Consider the following 19,848-nt stretch of genomic DNA (forward strand, 5'->3'; position numbering starts at 1 on the left):
CCCCCCCCCCCCCCCCCTCTATGGGGGTTGAAAACGAGGGGGGAAAACACTCGACTTATACATGGACAAATATGGTAATTATATGATTGTTGTGATCATTTTTTTTGTGCAATGCGAGCAGATGAAATTTTCACCGATGCATGCTGTAAAGATGGAAACCTTTCCGGTCACAGTGGTGCACCCATGAAAAAAATTGAAGGATGCGTAGGCCTGTCACACCTAAATTATTGTAGAGGAAACACTGCCTCTTAATGAGAGAATGAAATGATTGATGGGATGGAATTCAAACTTTACCAGCGCTCTCTAAACCATGTAAAATTTAACAAACACACGTTTTGGTGGTGCTTTTTAGACAGCCTGTTGTCCTTCAGCTAGCGCTTCTAGCGGATCTGTTGTTATAATAATATTGGTTTATAAATCTATTGATGTTTGACTCTCTTGCCAGTACTGACGCAACAATCACATCTAGCACATTTGAACTACAAGCTAGCTTCAACTGCGTCTCCAGTGGAACAAGTGACATGCTTTCTCTAAACTGCGTCAGAAAATGGGCAGAAATGTTACTCATTGATTTCCAAAATAAAAGCAGACGTTTGCAAATTAATTTGTTTTTAACTTCAAAGATAAGTTTGCCTTTATGAAAGGCCACAAAAATCTAACACTATTATTTACTGTCAAAATGCCGAAATTCAACTGTCTGAGCTATTACTTGATTGTTGAAATATTTGCCACTTAAATTTATAATTGATTAGATATTGATTAATCTATCAGTTGTTTTACACCTAGCATATCTCTTAAGAACCAGGCTGTGTGAGAGTATGTTTATGCAACTTGTTTTCCAGTTCATGATGAGCTCACAGTTTTGTTTTTTTTTGCAGGGCAATCAAGGCATTCCAGGAGGTGCTTTACATTGACCCCAGTTTTTCACGTTCTAAAGAAATCCACCTGCGACTGGGACTCATGTTTAAAGTCAACACAGACCACGAGTCCAGCCTAAAGGTACAGCCACTCTGGTTTTCAGATTTTGCAATCCTTGCTGCAAAGAACCAACATCAATTGTTACACTTTGGTTTATTCAATTCTGATCATATGATAAAAACATGACGGCTATAAGTGCCTGGAGAGAACCGATGCAGGCTTGTTGCAAACATGCAAACACACAGTAAGGAGCGAGGTAGATTTGAATTCCGGTCCTTGAACTGTGAGGCGGACGTGCTAATCACGGGGTTTGGAACAGTGCTTTATATGTTTTTCAAAATAAACTTTGGTCACTGCTAGGAATTTACATCTGACCAAGTCTGTCAAAACTGCTAAGTCTTTTCCATCTCTGTTGCCGCTAAGCAGTCCATTGTCATTTTGCTGGAAATTGCAGTTTCAAAATATGTGGGGAAAAACTGCTGCCCAAGTGAAAAATATTAATATTTCTCAGTACATTTATGACAAACAAGATATGAAAATAAACTTTTTCAACTGAGCAGCTAAAGTGAGAATATGGGGACAGCATGAAACGTGTGCCAGTTTGTTCATCTTTGAGCATATCGGCAGCATTATCAATCACAATTGTAACATTATTTACTACAGTGCATACATTATTTTAATTCCTTTACAATGCATGTGAGTAATATGTGTGTATGAATTAATTTGGGGTTTGCATACATTTTTTTGCATTTTGTTTAGTTGTTTTTTTTAATTTTGTGAACAAGCTGAAGATTTATGTTGTGTTCATTACGGGCCATTTGCTTTATGTTCCGTAAGAATATATGTACTTTGTTAGGTTATTTAATTCACGTGCGCGTGCAAGTGAGCGAGGATAGTCAAGGTGTCATTAGATTCCCCCCCCAAAACATTGCCCAATATATCACAACACGTTTTTGCTGTATCACAATATACCACAATACAAGAGGAGAAACACATGATGCTCCAATTACTTTAGAATAATATGCGTGCCAACATATTGGTTGGAGGAAAAGCGTGGTAACACATTGACTCCTAGGCAGCTTTTCAGAAACACCTTCAAACAAGCAGGCAACAATAAGAGTCATTTCTGCATCTCCATTGGTTAGATCAAGTGCGAGAGCTACCAAAATAACACAGGATATTTGTATGTACATCGCGGTCGATATGAAGACATTTGTGACGATGAAAGGCAGTGGATTTCAGAAGCTAATTCACCCCCTCAAGCCACGGTAACTTAAGCCGCACACACTGTAGTTCCAACTAGACATAGGACGATAATCGTAATGGCAACATACGGCGATTTTGAGAGTTATGGTTATTTAAAACAAAAAAGTCAAAACCAGTATTTTTTTGTTTTGTTTTTAACCGCCTCCCGTGTCGTCGTGCCTTAACGGGCAATTGCAGACATCTGTGGGAACCTCATACTCATTCACACAGCCAATCATGTCCAACATGGCTAACATGTTTATGATACTTTCATTGAGCGTTTTATGTAACATCATTACAATGTGGAGATGCTTGAATTTCTAATAAAGAACATGACCGTTAAAGATTAGACAATGTTCGTGGCTTGTTGTCATGCCCAGACGTAAAATCACTATTGTAGTTACTGTTTGTGTTAATGTTTATTTATTTAATGTTTGGTGCTTTAAACATTTTATTTTTGTTTTGTTCATGTTCAAATATGAAAGAACACAGCTGCAATTTTTCTTGAAGCAGCATGTGAAAAGGAATATTTTGTGCATGTTCAACTGTTCTAAGAGATCTCAGCTGCATCATTTGTAATTGCAGCAGCATTTGGAATAAAACTTTAGATTAATTGCAGCCTTCTCAATAAAAAGTTATCCTTTTGAAATCGGAAAAAATATGTTACCAGTTCTTTATTATGCATGTATGTATATATGTGTATAAACTATACAAGGAAATGGTGCATAACATTGTCTGGGCAAATGCCTTGGTTGCACTTAGTGAGCTTGGCATGTGCTACATGTCCTCGCTCAGCCTGGGTGCAGCACTTCCTCTTGAGCTCTGGCTCATTCCCAGCATCACACACACACATGTACGCATACACCCACACAGGTGAGCACACACACACACACACACACACATGCTCTCTATGTGACTGGTCCATTCAATCAGCATATGGGATGAAGTACTTTGGATCAAACAAGAAAACAGGAAAAGAATGCACTTTATGATTTTTGGGCAAAGAAAGCGCAGGAATATATTTTAAGAACAAATACTGTAAAGTTTGTTACTGGTTCTGCTAAATCAAATTCAAAGATGTCACGTTACTGCAATCTGTGGAAGCGTTAACCCGACTGGATTATGATGGTGTAATTGTTGCCTGATGACCTCACTGTACTGTACTGAGCTGACCTCTTCATTGACTGCCAAATTAGCCATTGGCGAGAAAAGTGTTTGTGTGTACCTTTTACAGTACAACCTCCAAAGTTAAGCAACATGTACATAAAGCTTGCAGTATTTGGAGATAGTGGAACTATTTCAGGGCTTTTCAATATTAAAGACGTGAAATCAATGCACATCACTAGATATCATGAGCAGATGGACATATTACATTTTTTTTACCGATTCATCATTTACAATCCGTCAGTACTGTGGCTCCTCTACCATCTCCTTTGGACCATTTATTTAGGAAGTTGACCCAAACTGTATTTTCCTGTTTGTTGCTTCAGCAGCCAAATATTATTGACACTTCCATCGGCACCCATTTCCATTGGCACTACCTCTACTGGTAGTACCTTTAAGGAACCCTTAGTTATAATAATAATAATAATAATAATACCACCATTTTATTATGACTAAATGGGTAAATGGACTTGTATAGCACTTTTCTACCTTTGGTACTCAAAGCTCTTTACACTAACTAGTCATTTGTCTACATACTGATGATGCAGCATCAAGAGCAACTGGGGTGTTCAGTGTCGCTCACATGGTTGGCAGATCGAACCCACACCCTCTCAGCTGTGAAATGACCACTCTACCATTGAGCCATATGATAAAAGTTCTGACATTTGATTAATTTTCAAATAAAGTCCAATTGGGCTTTCAAATCATACGATCATCACTTAATTCAAACATCCATCCAGACAAAATTAAAAAAAAAAGCCTGTTTCCTAAAACAAACTTCATGTGATCTTAGGTTGTCTGCTACATACACAATACCTTTGCTAAAAGCCCATCGGTGATTGACTCAAAAAAAAAAACACAACAAAAAAACAAAAACATTTTACTCTTTTGTGTATCTTTGGTATTTATTTTGATTATAAATACAAGATTGATTTCATCGTAGGATTGCCATGAACATGCTATAGTGTCCCAATTTCTCTGCACTGAATGTACCATGCTGCTATGCTAATGTGTGTTTATATATGTGTGTTTTATATGTATGTTTGTTTTAACATTGTTGTGGTCAAAGCACTTTTGCCCAAGACAAATTTCCCCCTGGGGACAAAAAGTTAATCTTATCATATCTCAATTTTAAACATTACTTTGTCCTTTAGGCCTGTACAATGAAAATGTTCAGCGAAATTGTGTACTCATGAATTTCCCTTCATGTAACCATGACTGTGAAGTGCAGAGGAAACAGTGACATCCCGACCATAATCAGCAATCACTTTGAGGTGAAAGTAAATCTTAAAAGTGTTGCTCGCTGTATAACTGTACAGACACTTAGCTTCAAAGTTGAACCTGCAGTATTCTTATACGTCAGTACTCACTGGGTGTTCTTTTGTTAGCTTGTTGCCTAGCTTGACTGATTTATACTCCCATACTCTCAAGTATAAGACAGATATTACATTTCTCAGGAATTTGTAGGATTTATTTGGGTGACAGCTGATGATTACAATGATAGATGAAAATGCTGGATAAAATATTACGCCGCCAGGTTTAGTCTGTCATTTCTTAAAGGTTTCTCAACATTCAGCGGTTTATTAGCAAAATAGGTGTTTCATCATTGAACACACCTCTGTAAATATTTCATGCGTGCTTAGGGTTTTAAGCAATTTTGCTGTAATTTACCTAGATGTGCTAAAGCAAGAATTCCCAGAGTAAATTCACTGATGCATTTAAACATGAAAGGCCATGTCAGCTGCATCCAAAATGTGCCATTGTTATATTTTGCTTCTGGAATGGTGATAAAATTCAGGTTTTAGTCTCAGGATATTTAATAGTCCCTTCCGCACAGCTGGGTGTGTGTGTGTAAATTTACGTGCGTTATGTCTTGTGGGTTTACATTTTTAGTTGTGGTAGTGACATTTTATATTTAGAATGTGATGCATGAGGTACTTCATAGAAAAATATGTTGTTAAAGAGTAATTTACCTGAAAAAAGACAAGGTAAAATTGAGATCACTGGAGGGAGTGCTGCTGTTTTGAGGTGTTATTGTGTGGCAGCGCGTTCTCTCTCTGCACCGACCACTGCAGCCGTCTGCTGAATAGTAATTGCTGACACCAGAGTAGATGAGAAGAGGAGGAGGGAGCAAAGGGAAGTAAGACAGCAGTGAGCAAAAGAGAAAGTGAGAGAGAGAGAGAGGAAAAAGATATGAGGAGGGAGGTGGAATGTCAAGCTAACAGTCTGTGCCGCATTGTCAGCCAAAGTGTGAAGGAGGAGGAAGGTGAAGACAGGAGGGAGCTGCAAGAGGATGCATGAGGGCTTCCAGGAGGCTGACGAGCCGCCGTAACATAGGTAACACTTTGTGCATGTCTGATTGTGACAAATGAGATTCTGTGTCTCTTAAAAGGCTCTTTATTTAAAGCTGGTGCGTGTGTGTGCATATCTGTGCACGTGCTAGGCGCCGCCGGCCCTCATGCATTCTGGCAAATGGTGATTGTCTATTTGGCCATCCCTGTCTCCTGAAACATTGTAGGGCCTTACAGTTGAATATTTTTTTTAGTTTTTCTATATCTGCAATTCAGAGTATAAATGTGTATCTGTTGTGTCGATGACAAGCTATGCTCATGCCTCCAACTGACCCAGATACAGCATCGCATTTGCATTGTCTCTTTAATGCAGGGGTGGGCAGCCTAAGGCATGTGGGCCAATGCAATTCTAAAAACATCAAGAAGCGATTAGCAGTAATAAACAGTCTCTTGTGCCCCCACACCCAAGTTGGCCAGGTGAAATTTTCATGGTTAATTACCAAACTTTGGCACCATTCTACTCTCGTGAGCTATGGGTAAAACTCAACCGTCTGTCTTTTATACTTGTTTAGAAGGGTGGCATCGTCAGCAGTCAGAGGGCTCGTTTATAGCATAGATGTATAGATGTACAAAAATGTGTGTTAATGGGAGAAATTAGGCTGTTGTAAAACAGTTTGAGCACCATTGGGAGTAGATGGCGCCGTATTTGCATTTTATTTACAAATCACTAACATCCATTCACCCGTTCATCCATCCATTTTTCTAGAGCTGCTTAGCCTCACAAGGGTCACAGGCTTGCTGGCGCCTTTCCCAACTGACTTGGGGCAGTAGGAGGAGGACCCCCTGAACAGGTTGCCAGCCAATTGAAGGGCGCACAGAGACAAAACTACCATTCGCATACCTAAGGACAATTTATTTATTAATTTTGTCAAATACGCCTGTCATGCATGTTTTTTAGTGTGTGGGAGGAAACCGGAGTGTCCGGGGGGGAAAAAAAAACAAACCCTCTGGCTCTGATAGAACATGCAAACTTCATACAGGAAAGCTGTAGCGAGGTGGATTTGAACTTGAGTCCCTGAACTGTGAAGCACACGGGCTAACCACTGCCCAACTGGGCTACCACTAGTTAACATTTGTTGTAAATTTTTGTTTTTCTGATCAATTGTCCATCATTCGTAACCAGTTGATTTCCCTGGAAAAGTACATGTTCAGCAAAGGTAAATCAATGCTTTTCCATTGACGTTCAAAAGAACCAATCATCTGCAGGTCTTAATTTGCGGCTTGCAAACTTGTGTGCTGTGTAGTGTCCGCTCCTCCTTTCCTTAAACGTAAAACTATAATCGGAACACCTCTTGTTTAAATGTATTTACGATGGTGTTAACACCTATGGTAAGTACAACTACTGCTACCATAATGACTGACCTACTTTTACACGTTTTCCTTGGCGTCCACCAAATCGGGCCAATGATCTAAATATGAATCATGCCCATTTCTCAGGGGGCAGCCATTTTGCCAATTGCTGTCGATTTAAAAAAAAAAAAAAAAAAAAAAAAAAAAAAAAAATATATATATATATATATATATATATATATATATATATATATATATATATATAATAAAAACAAAAAAAAAAGACATCACTGTGCCAAAAGAATCAACTTGTTTATAAGCAATATATGTCATACATAAATGTCACAAGACCAAACTCAGAAATCAGTTAAACATTATGGTCATCAGCTGTCCCCTTTGGCACTGTGGTCATTTGCAGTTGACAGCAAGTTGCACAAAGGCAGATCCCTGAGATTAATAAAACGAGTGTTTTTTTTTTTTCCCCTGCTTGATTCATATTCCTGAAACAGAATGCCATGTTTAGATAAGTGAGTGTGCATACAGCATATTATTGCAAGCACGATTTTTGACTTTATTTCCCCCGACTTGACTTCCCCTTTAAATGGCTGCACACCTCTAATTTGATTACATGCATACTCTCGGCTGTGTGTGACATATGACTGAAATTACAAGCTATCGCACACCTAACGTGACGTTAATACTGTAAGTTCTTGCTGTTTATGCATGGAGACAATAGATCCTGATGTAAAGAGACTAGCAGATTTACAGTTAATTATAAAAATATGGCACCACCTAGCTACAGTATTCTACAAGACCCAAGATTTTAATTACTAATATAGGCAATTAATAGCATTTGGCAAGACATTTTACAAGATGCTGTATTGTGTTTGTGTGAGTCCCCCTCTCCCCCGCATTCAATGCATTTGTAATTTGTAGACATATCTTATGCTGGATCTTAGAGAAGGCCTCACTGTTAGGTACTGCACCCTCACTGTTGGTTCCCCCCTGCAGTCGAGACAAAATAATAATAATAGTAATGATAATAAAAATAATAATTAATATTTAAATGTGTAAAACCCTAATCTCTGACAATCAAAATAGTGAAATGTGTCCAGCTGCATCTCATTATCCCATCACTGGAGGTTGTTCCCAAAGGAAGTGTTGAAGGAATCAGTTTAGAATCAGTTTAGAATGGGTTAGTTATTCATTTTCAGACAATGATTGCGCATGAATCAAATCAGTGGAATGCGATGATATATGTATGTGTATATATATATATATATATATATATATATATATATATATATATATATATATATATATATATATGTGTGTGTATATATATATATATATATATATGTGTGTGTATATATATATGTGTGTATATATATATATATATATATATGTGTGTGTATATATATATATATATATATATATATATATATATATATGTGTGTGTATATATATATATATATATATATATATATATGTGTGTATATATATATATATATATATATATATATGTGTGTGTATATATATATATATATGTGTGTGTATATATATATATATATATGTGTGTGTATATATATATATATATGTGTGTGTATATATATATATATATATATATGTGTGTATATATATATATATATATATATATATATGTATATATATATATATATATATATATATATGTATATATATATATATATATATATATATATATATGTATATATATGTATATATATATATATATATATATATGTATATGTATATATATATGTGTATGTATATGTATGTATATATATGTATATATGTATATATATATGTATATATGTATATATATATGTATATATGTATATATGTATATATGTATATATGTATATATATATATATATATATATATATATATGTATATATATATATATATATATGTATAAACGTGTATATATATATATATATATATATATATATATACACGTTTATACATATATATATATATATATATATATACATATATATATGATCTCAAACTAGATTTATTTATTTAAAAACTATGAAAAAAGCAACAATGACAACTTTTTTTTTTTTTTTTTTTTTTTTTTTAAGAAAGACCTGCCCATTCCAACATAGTATTTTCTTAAAAGTTACCCAGATATGCTGGATATCTGCACGATATAATACTTGGTATTGTATTTGCCCATCCCTAATTAACACTATGGTTGGTAGCCGAACAAGGTGTGACCATAAAATAGAGTTGCTTGGATTGATTTGTTTTGAGAAATACTTTTTGACTTGTTAACTTGGAAATGTGAAATATGATTTGTACTTCCTATGGAGGCGACGGAAAACCAACCACTTAACAAACGTACCCTTCAAAGCTGTTAATGTGGAACAAAAGACACACGAGGCAGGAACAGACTATGAGTGTCTTACTGCTCCACCTTTTTATGTGATACCCAAATAGGTTGACCAAATGTTGATATGGTTCAGTTATGGTTCGGGATGGGAGGAGACACAAATCCCACGAAACTAAAGGTCTCACACTATTGAGTCCTCGAGAATGAAACCAGACAAGGTTTTTGCAATTTGTCATATAAAATAATACCCAACAGAAACTTTCCAGTTTTCACAGTTTTTCCTTTTTGTTGAGCAGACTGCAACAAAATTAATGTGCAAATGTGGTTTCAAAAGGAGAGCCAGACTCATTTTTCAGCCACAGCTAAACTCTTGCCTAATACCAAATAGTATAAACAAAATGCTCACAGTTCCTGTCAGCTGCGATCCAAAATATCGCCACAGGTATTATGAAAGTAGTCGGGGCATGCTGTATTTATCCTGTATGTCCTGCGGATGATGAGACTTTGTTGTTAATTAATTAATGATAACATTTTGGGGGCTTGGAGGAAAACAAATGTAACCGCTAGACTAAATAACACATTTCTTTTTAATTATGAATGACAAACTTTTTATAATTTTGACAATTGACATTTTTGTTTAGTTAATAACAACTACGATTTTAGACAACCTGGTTTGCACCAACTGTCAGCGTTAAGTGCACAGTCTTTGAATGCCATTGGGAGGTAATCTGACTGTTCATGCCACCCTTTAAATATCACCAGCCAATTCATGCTATAATGGCAATGGGCTCCGTATATTAAAATGCCACCGCAATTAAGTTGTTTTTAGCACCCTGAACTGTTGATTGAATGTGATTTCAGAACAAAAGTTTTGGCGTTTGCATCAGTTGTTCCACCTAAAGTAAGCCATTTTCATGACAAGCTTTCAGAAACAAATTGAAAATAAAAGCCTTCGTGTCAAAATACAAGTATTTGTGTCTATATTTTATTTGGTCTGGTAACATTGATTTTGTTAAGTCTCACAAACTTTGGGCTGCATGTTTCAATGTTACGTAAAAGGATTCTCATGTGTACTCTATAGCCAAAAAACAGCCAAAAGTTAAAAAAAATAAGCAAATCCAGTGCTGTTCAGCGGTGTTCTTATCTCGCGATACCTTGTTGCATCCCTTCTTGTGGTACTCTGATATGCGTCAAAACAGAGGAATGTAAGAGATTATTGTGCTTTTCTATGTATTCCAGTGTTTTTAGTCATGTGGTTCAAATTCTTTGTTTTTATGCACTTCAGAAGTTCTAACATGAAAATACAAAAGGGTGATTATTTTGTACCAATCAACAACCAGTATAGTAACCAACTCTACCTTTTTTAAATATGGTGTCCTAGAAAGAGCTTGACAGAAATCTAATCATTCTCTTCCCCTCCCCCTTTATGCAGCATTTTCAGCTGGCTATGATCGACTCAAACCTCTGCACTTTGTCCAAGGCAGAAAGTAAGTCACTGACCACTCACCACTTCTTTCAAATTGCTATGAAAAAAATCAGTTCACAGTCTTCTACCTACATAACATGTTCAAAACATGAGGAAATAGGATAATTATTCCGTTCTCTACTGCCGTTCCTTCCCTAAAAATGGGGTTGCCTAGGAGACGAGCAGAGTAAAACTGCCAGATCTCAAATGCACACTGCACATGCTGACTGCCTTTTCACATCAAATATACACACACATTCACACATACACATTCGCTAAAGTCCTGCTCCCCTCCTCTCATTTGTCTTCCACGCTGGATACAATTTATACCCATTGCGCGGTCTATGGGGTGAACATGTAATATTGCTTTTCAAATTTTGAATGAGAAAATATTAATTCATTTTTCTGCTCCCTCCCTCCCCCACCCCCTTTCAGTTCAGTTCCACATTGCGCATTTGTATGAGATCCAGGTAAGCTCCACTCACATGTTCTATCCTGACAGTGTATGTGTGAGCACAAAATCTAATCTGTCTTTAGCTTTTTCTTCAATCATGTGAGCAGGAAGAGAGTAAAGCCATGGGAGGTGGAAGTTCTGCCAACATGCCCTTGAGTAGTCAATCGCATAGTAATAGTATTTGTATATCAAATTTATCAATCAATTAATCAAATTTTATTTGTATAGCCTTGAATCACCGAAGTCTCAAAGGGCTTCACATATGAAAAGAGGTCATGTCGAGACTTCTTTCGAAAAAAGAAGTCATACAGAGACATCTTTTTGGTGTAATGTACACAACAGCATCCCCTGTCAAAGCTCCCAGAAGGGGAAGGAAAAACTCAAAAACCCCTATTTGAGGAAATTCAGAAACCTTTAGGAGGGACCATAGGTGGGAGGAGCCCCCTTCCAGGCCCACAGGTTGAAGTGGATGCCGCATGTACCAAATACAGACAAATAGATACACATTACAGACAAATACAGGTAAACAATATAGATTACAGAAAACATTGTGCTATATAGTGCAATGATGACATGACAGCAGGCAAAGCCATTGGTATAGGTAGAGAAGACTTAAAATACAAGTTGTATAAATGTAATTTCTGTCACTTTCTTCTCACTGAGATAACACAGAATGGGTATTTACCTGAAGTTTAGCTACAGGTGTACCTTTCGCTACACGGCAATAACTTTTACAGCAGTCAGATCACGACTGCAACATACATCACTAGGATTCCTATTTATTCTGTTATTGAAGGGAGGCAATGTAATGTTGTCTCTCTTGGTGCTGGTCAGAGCTGCCAGGATCAGTTGACTAGTCATTATAATGTCATTCAAAATAGTTAATTTTATTTGAGAAGCAAGTTTCTAATTTTGTGGAGTAATTGGTTTTGCAAGTTAATCCCAGGCACGTGAAGCAAGGCTTTTATTAACATATGCAGTAAAAATATAGTGGTTTGATGGTATGCTGTCATCTCATGTACTGTACATAGTAAACACTGTATTGTATTTAAATTTGATTTGGGAAAAATTCTGTCTAAAACTCCCAATAGCTGGCAGAATAATTACAACGTGATCTTTTCTTCAAAATGTTCAGCCATTAGTGTCGTGTACCAGACGAATGTGTGCGTCTGTCAATTACAGTATGTGTGTGTGGTTTGTTTCTTTAGTCAGCTCACTTGCTGATTGCCACATTCCACATAATGAACACAGAGTCCTTCACTTGGTCATTATTCGGCAATAATTTTGCAATTGATGTTTAACAATAATATTTACGATCGCCAGTGTTTTAGGAGCAGTTCAAGGATAAAGTAATTCTAAACACACCTGACAACAGAGCCTAATCATATTCGGCTGGTTTTAAACGTGTTTGTGAAAAGGTCATAAATAAGGAAGAAAGAAACCTTGGGGAACTTCTGTCAAAACAGTTCAGCATGTTGTGTTGATGTGCCCAATCGCTCTTGCTTTACACCGGTGCTTTCATACCACCAGAATATGACTTTTGCTAACTTCTGAGTGGTCAAAGTCGAGCTAAATATCAGTCTAAAAACTGCTGCTCTTTGTGCATTTTATTGTTTATTTTTTTTTTCCCCAGACACCAGGTTAGTAAGATCACAAGGTCACTCACATTTCATACACATACACACAGCTGCAGCGGCGCTATAGTGGGCAACCAATACGATCACACACTTTAATGGTCCAGACATGTCGCGTCTAGCCTGTCCTCTTGCTCTATGACCCTCCCCCCTTCCAAGTTTGTGTTTGTCAAGACAGTCATTACAAGTGTGAGGACATCTTGTCTGTGTGCCTTGTGTCATAAAACACACCCTGTTACCTTGACTGGATTGACATCTGTGTCCGTCTGTTCTCCTGCAGAAGAAATACAGAGCAGCGAAAGAAGCTTATGAAAGTCTTTTGCAAACAGATAATCTTCCTGCTCAGGTGAAGGCGACCACACTGCAACAGCTTGGTGAGTGTCCCTGCATTCTACTGGATGACTACTTCATTCATGCGGATGGCACTCAGGAAGTGACATTTTGATAGTTTGTAGCATAGCTGCATCAATACCATTTCTTCCCGACCACATACTTAAATTTGAGTTCACACCCACCATGTACTGATACTTGGTAATGCAATTACACTTTGCAGTTGTAATATTTTTAATGAATATTGGTCCAAAACAAACATTTTTGAACATAGCGCCAGTATCATTCAGACACTTAAGAGTAGCAGCTTACAGTATTAGTAATATTGTTAATGTTGAGTTGTGAGGTTGTTAAAAAAGTTATGTTAAAACCATCTGTAGACCTGACAATAAAATATGCAAACATCCCTTAAAAAAAAAAAAATCATTTTGCCCGGTATTGTTTCTAAATATGTCACTATCACGGTGTGACAAACAAGGCTAAATTGTTTTTGTGATTATATTTTTTTTTAAAAATCTGTGCAGAATAACTTTTTTCTTTGCATTTTTGTCAACACATTTTGAAAGACTGTTCAGTGATGTTTTCCGTCATTTTAATATTTTCATTTTCCTCCATTGCAGAGTAATGATAACGACAGCGTTAAAACTGATTACACTCACAGGAAATAATGAGGAATGTCATAATAACTGACAAAGCTTTTTTGTTGTCTGGATCTATTATGTTATGTTCATGGCTATATCTAGCGTTGTAAGGCGTTTTTATTTTTATTTTATTTTTTTTTACCCCAGTCCAGCCATACCATAGACAAACAACAACCTACCCCACCCCCTGTAGTAAAATGCATTAGCAGGCTGGCCTGCTTGGGTTGTCATAGCAGTGAAGCCCCCCACAGGTGTGTGGAGTGGTAATTGAAGGAGCAGTGGTCTGTTTGCAGTAAGAGCACTTTGATACCTGTGGTGTAGTTACACATGAAAGAAGGGCTTGTTTGTTAATGCTGTGTTGTTTTATAGTACTGTGAGGAATGTGCCGCCTTTTTGACAGGAGTCAAATTCAATCTGCCCAGAATCTGCTGGTGCTTAATATTGCACTTCTTAGGTTAAGCAATTGTAAAAAAAAAAAAAAACAAGAAAAAACAACCTTTAAGGTAATTTTTGAGGAACATTTTTTTTTGTTTCTTTTGCTCATCTTTAGGCTGGATGCATCACACGGTGGAGCAACTTGGGGATAAAGCCGCCAAGGACAGCTATGCCATTCAGTGTCTGCAGAGGTCTCTAGAAGCAGACCCAAATTCTGGCCAGTCCTGGTACTTTCTTGGAAGGTAAGCACAAAAGTTTAAAATGATCATTTAACCTGAGCGTTGTCATGAAAACATTTGGAATTAAATACATTTCATGTATGAAGTACGTCAATACTGAACTTAAGGGTGAAATTACATAAGTAATTCAAGTAGCTTGATTTATTAAAGTATCATGGAAATCCAAATTTTGGAGCTTATAACCATGTCACAATGTTAATTTATAACCCTAAACACCTCCTATGTTTTCTTTTCCTTCATTGATGCATTTCTAAGTATTCCTTATGTGCTCTCAGCAAGACGACTTTAGCAGGCCCTTGTACCGCCTCTACACTGCTCCCTTACCACATGTGCATGAGTAGATACACACCCATTTTATCCGAGGAGACCTCCATGTTCTTTATTTTTTCCGTCCAGGATTTGAAAATGGAGATCATGCACCAAGTTGACCAAGTAAACGGCAATGTTACATTAATTACTTAGGAAGTTTCACTGTAGAAATGTCCAAGTGGCAAAAATGTGTTTGGGAGCACATGACTGAACAGTCAACGTTGTAGTACATACGTCACCAAGAACTGTTGTTATGAATAGTGGTTTCACAAAGGGACAGGTTTGATAGGAGGAACGGGTGTTACTGTGTGTGATCTTGACACGTATTTTGTTTTGTTTGACGTCAGTAAAACACCCGTTTTCTGGCTTCTTCATTCACTTCGACTTTGACTCGCGATCGCTACAACATAAGCTTATTTGTTGTTGTTATTTAGTCGTGGCTGTCTGCTTTAGAACGACATCATGAAAGGGAGCACTGCAGCCACACAGAGAGAAGCAGGGCTTGAGTGAACTGTTTCAATTTGTGGTTAGAAATCCATCCACCTAAAAATCCTATTTCATAGGACACTGAATTTCCACTGCGCCAAAGGTACGATTCCATCATTTAAATGCATATGTTTAACTGTAGAAAGCTTAAAATACCATGACCCAGTGTGTAATATTTAAACAGTTATCCACATTAACAACCCACTATAAATTTCAATAAGGTGTAAATAAATATTGTTATGTCCCAGTCTAGGGGCCTAGGACACAACATATGTAATGGGCCCCGCCTTCCCCAACTCCCAAGCAGCCAGCCGATAAACCAGATGTTTGGAAAACAAAAGATATATTTATTTACATGACAAAAGAATTACTGAAAGATAGGAGCAATTAACTCAGGGTGAACCAAGGCCAAAACAACAAACAAAACAATCTGTCTTTGCAATAACCAAACTAACCTAGCAAACAAAACAACCAAAAGACAATAGGCTTACCTCCCTAGCTCCAAAAAACAGGAGGAAAGAAAATGTACAACAAAAACGGCGGTTCACCCCTACTGCTCGGTTTCCATAACTATTAGTACAAATGCGTGGCTGGTTGGGAGCGAAGGAGGACGAGAGAGTTGTCTGCCATCTCGGCTCAATATATAGCAGGTGTGCGACCTGCCAATCAGCAGCAGCCAATCATGGGCCTTCCTGGAGCCGACCAATCCTTTCACTGCTGGGGCACACCTAAAAAAAAGATGCCAGGAAACAGGGGAAAAAGAAACAAAGCAGGCCGGTACCGGAGAGCAAGACCCCTGAGTGACCACACCCGTAACAATATTTTATCGCATATACATATATACAAAATCATCGTAATCGCTATTTTTATTACTGTACACTCAGATGGAGGCTGTCATGTTTATTTTTGCTACGGAAAGCAGAGGAGGAAAACTTGCTGATTTTTTTTTTCTTAGTTTTGTGCAATCAAGCGAGTTTCTGGTTTTTATGCCACTTGCAAATAAAAAAGGAAAAAATTGAAGGAAAAAAATGGAAAAAAAGGTTTGTATGCCAATTGTAAATAAAAGAAGGAAAGAAAAGAGAAGAAGTGGGGGGGGGGGGTTCCCACTCTATGCAGCAAGCAAGAAAGTATCAAGATCAGTTTGGGAGTTAGGATGCGGATGACTGCAGTTAATCTATGCATTTGAATATACCCACCAAACACAGAAGAAAACACCAGCAAAAACACTGTGGTACAATAATTTACCTTGGCTAAATAGGCCACGAAAGAGGAGTGGTGGTGGCTTCCTTGTGTCACGGATGGCCAGATGCATGCGCCGTGTTGTTGTGTTTGAAAAAGTTTAGAAAAAGTGTGGAAAGTCCCGCAGCTCATAACAGCTGGGAAAGGCACCAGCAGGCCTGCGACCCAAATGGGTATAAGCGTCTACAGAAAATGGATGGATGAATGAAAAATGTGGAAAGTGACTTTCACTTAGGAGTCTGTACCGTGCAGCTCCTGTGTCAGTCGTCATTCGTCTGTGTCCTCCCAACCACTGGCTGTGTCCTTATTTATGATTGGAATAACTAACCGATGTTGACATACTGTTTATTTGCCCTAGTATTGTAGATTCCGTGATATTGTTCATTAAAATCAATGTTGAATTCGCTCTCTCGCTCACTTGGCATAGGCTTTCAAATTGCGGTCTCTCTTAAGACACTGTAATGTGAGGTGTTGCATTCATGTAACACCAGTAAATGTCAATTCTTAATTCTACACATTTACTGGTCACAGCGGCCGCTTAAAGCCGATAGTCTAAACAGGCAAAACGGCCTAAAGCGTCTGTAACAGCCATTGCTTTAACTCTTAACAGACCCCCAAATTTCTCTAAAATCCTGAAAATTCTTGCCCATTTAGGACTTAAAAATAGGAAAACCTTTGCCTAACAAAGGCCATTGTCTGTTTGGACTATCGGCCGAAAGCGAACGCTATGCTCACTCCTGTCCTTACACATCATCTCATAGGCCCTAATCAATGGGCAGAGATTTTGCTTTATAGCTCTAGAAAGGCAACTTATGTGCTGTTAAGCATAGTTTATATTTTAGTTAAAACAAAAAGTTGATTATCTAAAAATGAAAACCAGTTGATCATTTGTTAAGTGGAAATTTGGGTTTTACCCTGTGGTGAAAACAAGGCTGTGGAAAATTGCTATTTCCAGCTTGAGAAAAAATGGAAAGGAATTATTGCCCTTTAGAGTAGAATGGCCAGTAGTACACGGTTATTTTTATTTGTTTTTTTTACGATTATTTTAGCCAAAAGATGATTATTTCAGCCTAAAGTGCAATCTGGTTGAAGCTCAGTGTCTTTTTTTTTTGTTTTGTTATAAGTATGCTTGGGCTAATTGCGAATGTATTTGTGTTTTTCATTGTTTATAACATTACTGATCTTTATTCTTTCTCTATTTCCTTTTTCAGGTGTTACTCAAGTATTGGCAAGGTGCAGGATGCATTCATCTCCTATCGTCAATCCATTGATAAGTCTGAAGCCAGTGCTGACACTTGGTGCTCCATAGGGTGAGGAACCAGAAACAAAATCAAAAAAAGATAAGATGTTACCCAATAAATTATTTTGGAAATCAACTTTTTCAAAAACATGGCAGCTGATTCACCATTTTAATTTTGCCTTCAGGGTGTTGTACCAGCAGCAGAACCAGCCTATGGACGCACTGCAGGCCTACATCTGCGCCGTACAACTGGACCACAACCACGCTGCCGCCTGGATGGACCTGGGCACACTGTATGAGAGCTGTGGACAGCCGCACGATGCCATCAAGTGCTATGTCAATGCCACGCGCAGCAAGACCTGTGTCAACACTGCTGTGCTTGCTCAACGCATCAGGCTGCTACAGGTAGACCACATTTCCTTCGTAAAATCTGCAAGCAACCCTTTTGGATGTTGTTTGGTCACTTTGTGGATGTGTGTTAATCATTTTCATATCTGATCATCAAAGATATGAATTATGTCACAATTTTGTGCTTTTGTAATGATCAAACATCTCCATCACATAAAACATTCGTAATATGTTCTTCCCAATCTTTGTCATCTTGTCGGTTCAGTACTAAAGCGTGTGTATTGACACAATTTTTCCTAGGCTCAATTGTGTAACCTACAGCCAAGTAGTCTGCAGAATAAGAGTAAAATGCTCCCTAGTATTGAGGAGGCATGGAGCCTGCCCATCCCTGCTGAGCTCACATCCAGGCAGGGGGCCTTGAACGCTGCACAGGCACAGCAGGTGAGAGATCCAGCTCCGAGAGACCTCAGCCACTCAGAGAAGCAAAATGACTAGCCTTAACTTTCTACTTAGCATCTTTGGCATGGACGTGCCAACCCGAAGGTGGAATCAAGTGCTGATTTATAAGGGACAGTGAGGTGTTGTTCTTTAAAGGGTTTGCCAGATGCAAAAATCATGACAAGCATCACAATATAGCCCACTTCACTTCATGTTAAAGATGTGAGAATCTTGCATCGAAATTTACATGCAAGACATAATATTCCTCATCAAATCTTATCATACTATTCAGAAACACGTTTTTTTTTTTAAGTAATTTAAGGAATTTGATGTGTTAACCCAACCAAGACCCAACTGCATGTTTGCACATTGATGCAAAATTATTGTTGCATTATTCCACAAGCACACCATGAAAACTCTGATTAAGACCTTAATCAATAGTTCTGATTAAGATTGAAGATGCGAAACCAAACTGATAATCAGAGTGTTGTCATACATTCTTTATTTGAACGCATGTAAATGTGTTGGTGTATGCAGAGGATCCATTTCTATTTTCCCCCCCTTTCTCTTTTGAAAATGACTTCAGTGGTTTTTTTTGCCAAAACGCAGATGGCCATCACAAGCTGTTTCTCTGCTGGATTTGTAGGCTTGTAAGGGGGAGGGAGCCCAAAGCACCAGCAATCACAGTGACCTACAGGCCAGTCCTGCCAAAAAGAAACGCACTGCCAGCCCACCCAAAGTAATGCCAAAAGCTGCACATTAGTCCATACACGTTGCAATTTGAGCAAAATCAAAAGACACCCCCCATGTTTGGTTATGTGCAGAGTGTTGCGGACTTATGTGCAAACAGCTCCAATCAACAGCCGGTGCAAAGCTGGTACCTTACCCCTCAGAAGCTTCAGGTAGGAAATCTATTCATCATTATACTTTTTATTGCAAATGTCTTTTCTGTTGAATGCCTTTAATTTAACCAGCACAACTTCGGTAGCAGTAGTCTTTTTCAATCATTTTGTCAGTTCTGTACATGGGTGCCTACAAGAATGCCTATATGTGCGCAGTTTGTTGCACCTCATGGGTTATGAGTAAGCCAATCAAATGTTTTGTCCAGCAAGGCGTTTTGTGAGTAAGAAAAATGTTAGGCAGACAAGCAATAATGAGATAGCATTGTGACTCCTCTTGTGATGCAGATATTAAGAGTAAAATTTCAAGAAGCTTTGCGAGTCACTGTGAAGCATTCAAACTAGCAGTGAGCAAGAAAATGTCAA

At 37.8% G+C, this 19,848-nt stretch overlaps 1 protein-coding gene across 4 annotated transcripts in view; it reads left to right on the top strand.

Annotated features, from left to right (window-relative positions):
* LOC148423115 (lysine-specific demethylase 6A-like) overlaps window positions 1-19,848 on the top strand; it is a 49,366-nt gene that overhangs the window by 13,780 nt on the left and 15,738 nt on the right. For 2 of the 4 annotated variants that reach the window (XM_088414278.1, XM_088414280.1), the window contains 10 exons: window positions 879-999; window positions 10,758-10,812; window positions 11,226-11,260; window positions 13,159-13,252; window positions 14,400-14,526; window positions 17,769-17,867; window positions 17,983-18,202; window positions 18,446-18,586; window positions 19,230-19,322; window positions 19,408-19,485. In XM_088414278.1, coding sequence (XP_088270404.1) covers window positions 879-999; window positions 10,758-10,812; window positions 11,226-11,260; window positions 13,159-13,252; window positions 14,400-14,526; window positions 17,769-17,867; window positions 17,983-18,202; window positions 18,446-18,586; window positions 19,230-19,322; window positions 19,408-19,485 — 1,063 coding nt within the window. Of the gene's footprint in view, window positions 1-878; window positions 1,000-5,495; window positions 5,665-10,757; window positions 10,813-11,225; window positions 11,261-13,158; window positions 13,253-14,399; window positions 14,527-17,768; window positions 17,868-17,982; window positions 18,203-18,445; window positions 18,587-19,229; window positions 19,323-19,407; window positions 19,486-19,848 lie in introns of those variants that run through there. The other 2 variants (XM_088414281.1, XM_088414279.1) reach the window with 2 other exon arrangements.

This window comes from Hippichthys cyanospilos, chromosome 5 (assembly GCF_059441005.1).
Source record: "Hippichthys cyanospilos isolate Australia breed blue-spotted pipefish chromosome 5, RoL_Hcya_1.0, whole genome shotgun sequence".
Lineage (NCBI taxonomy): Eukaryota > Metazoa > Chordata > Actinopteri > Syngnathiformes > Syngnathidae > Hippichthys > Hippichthys cyanospilos.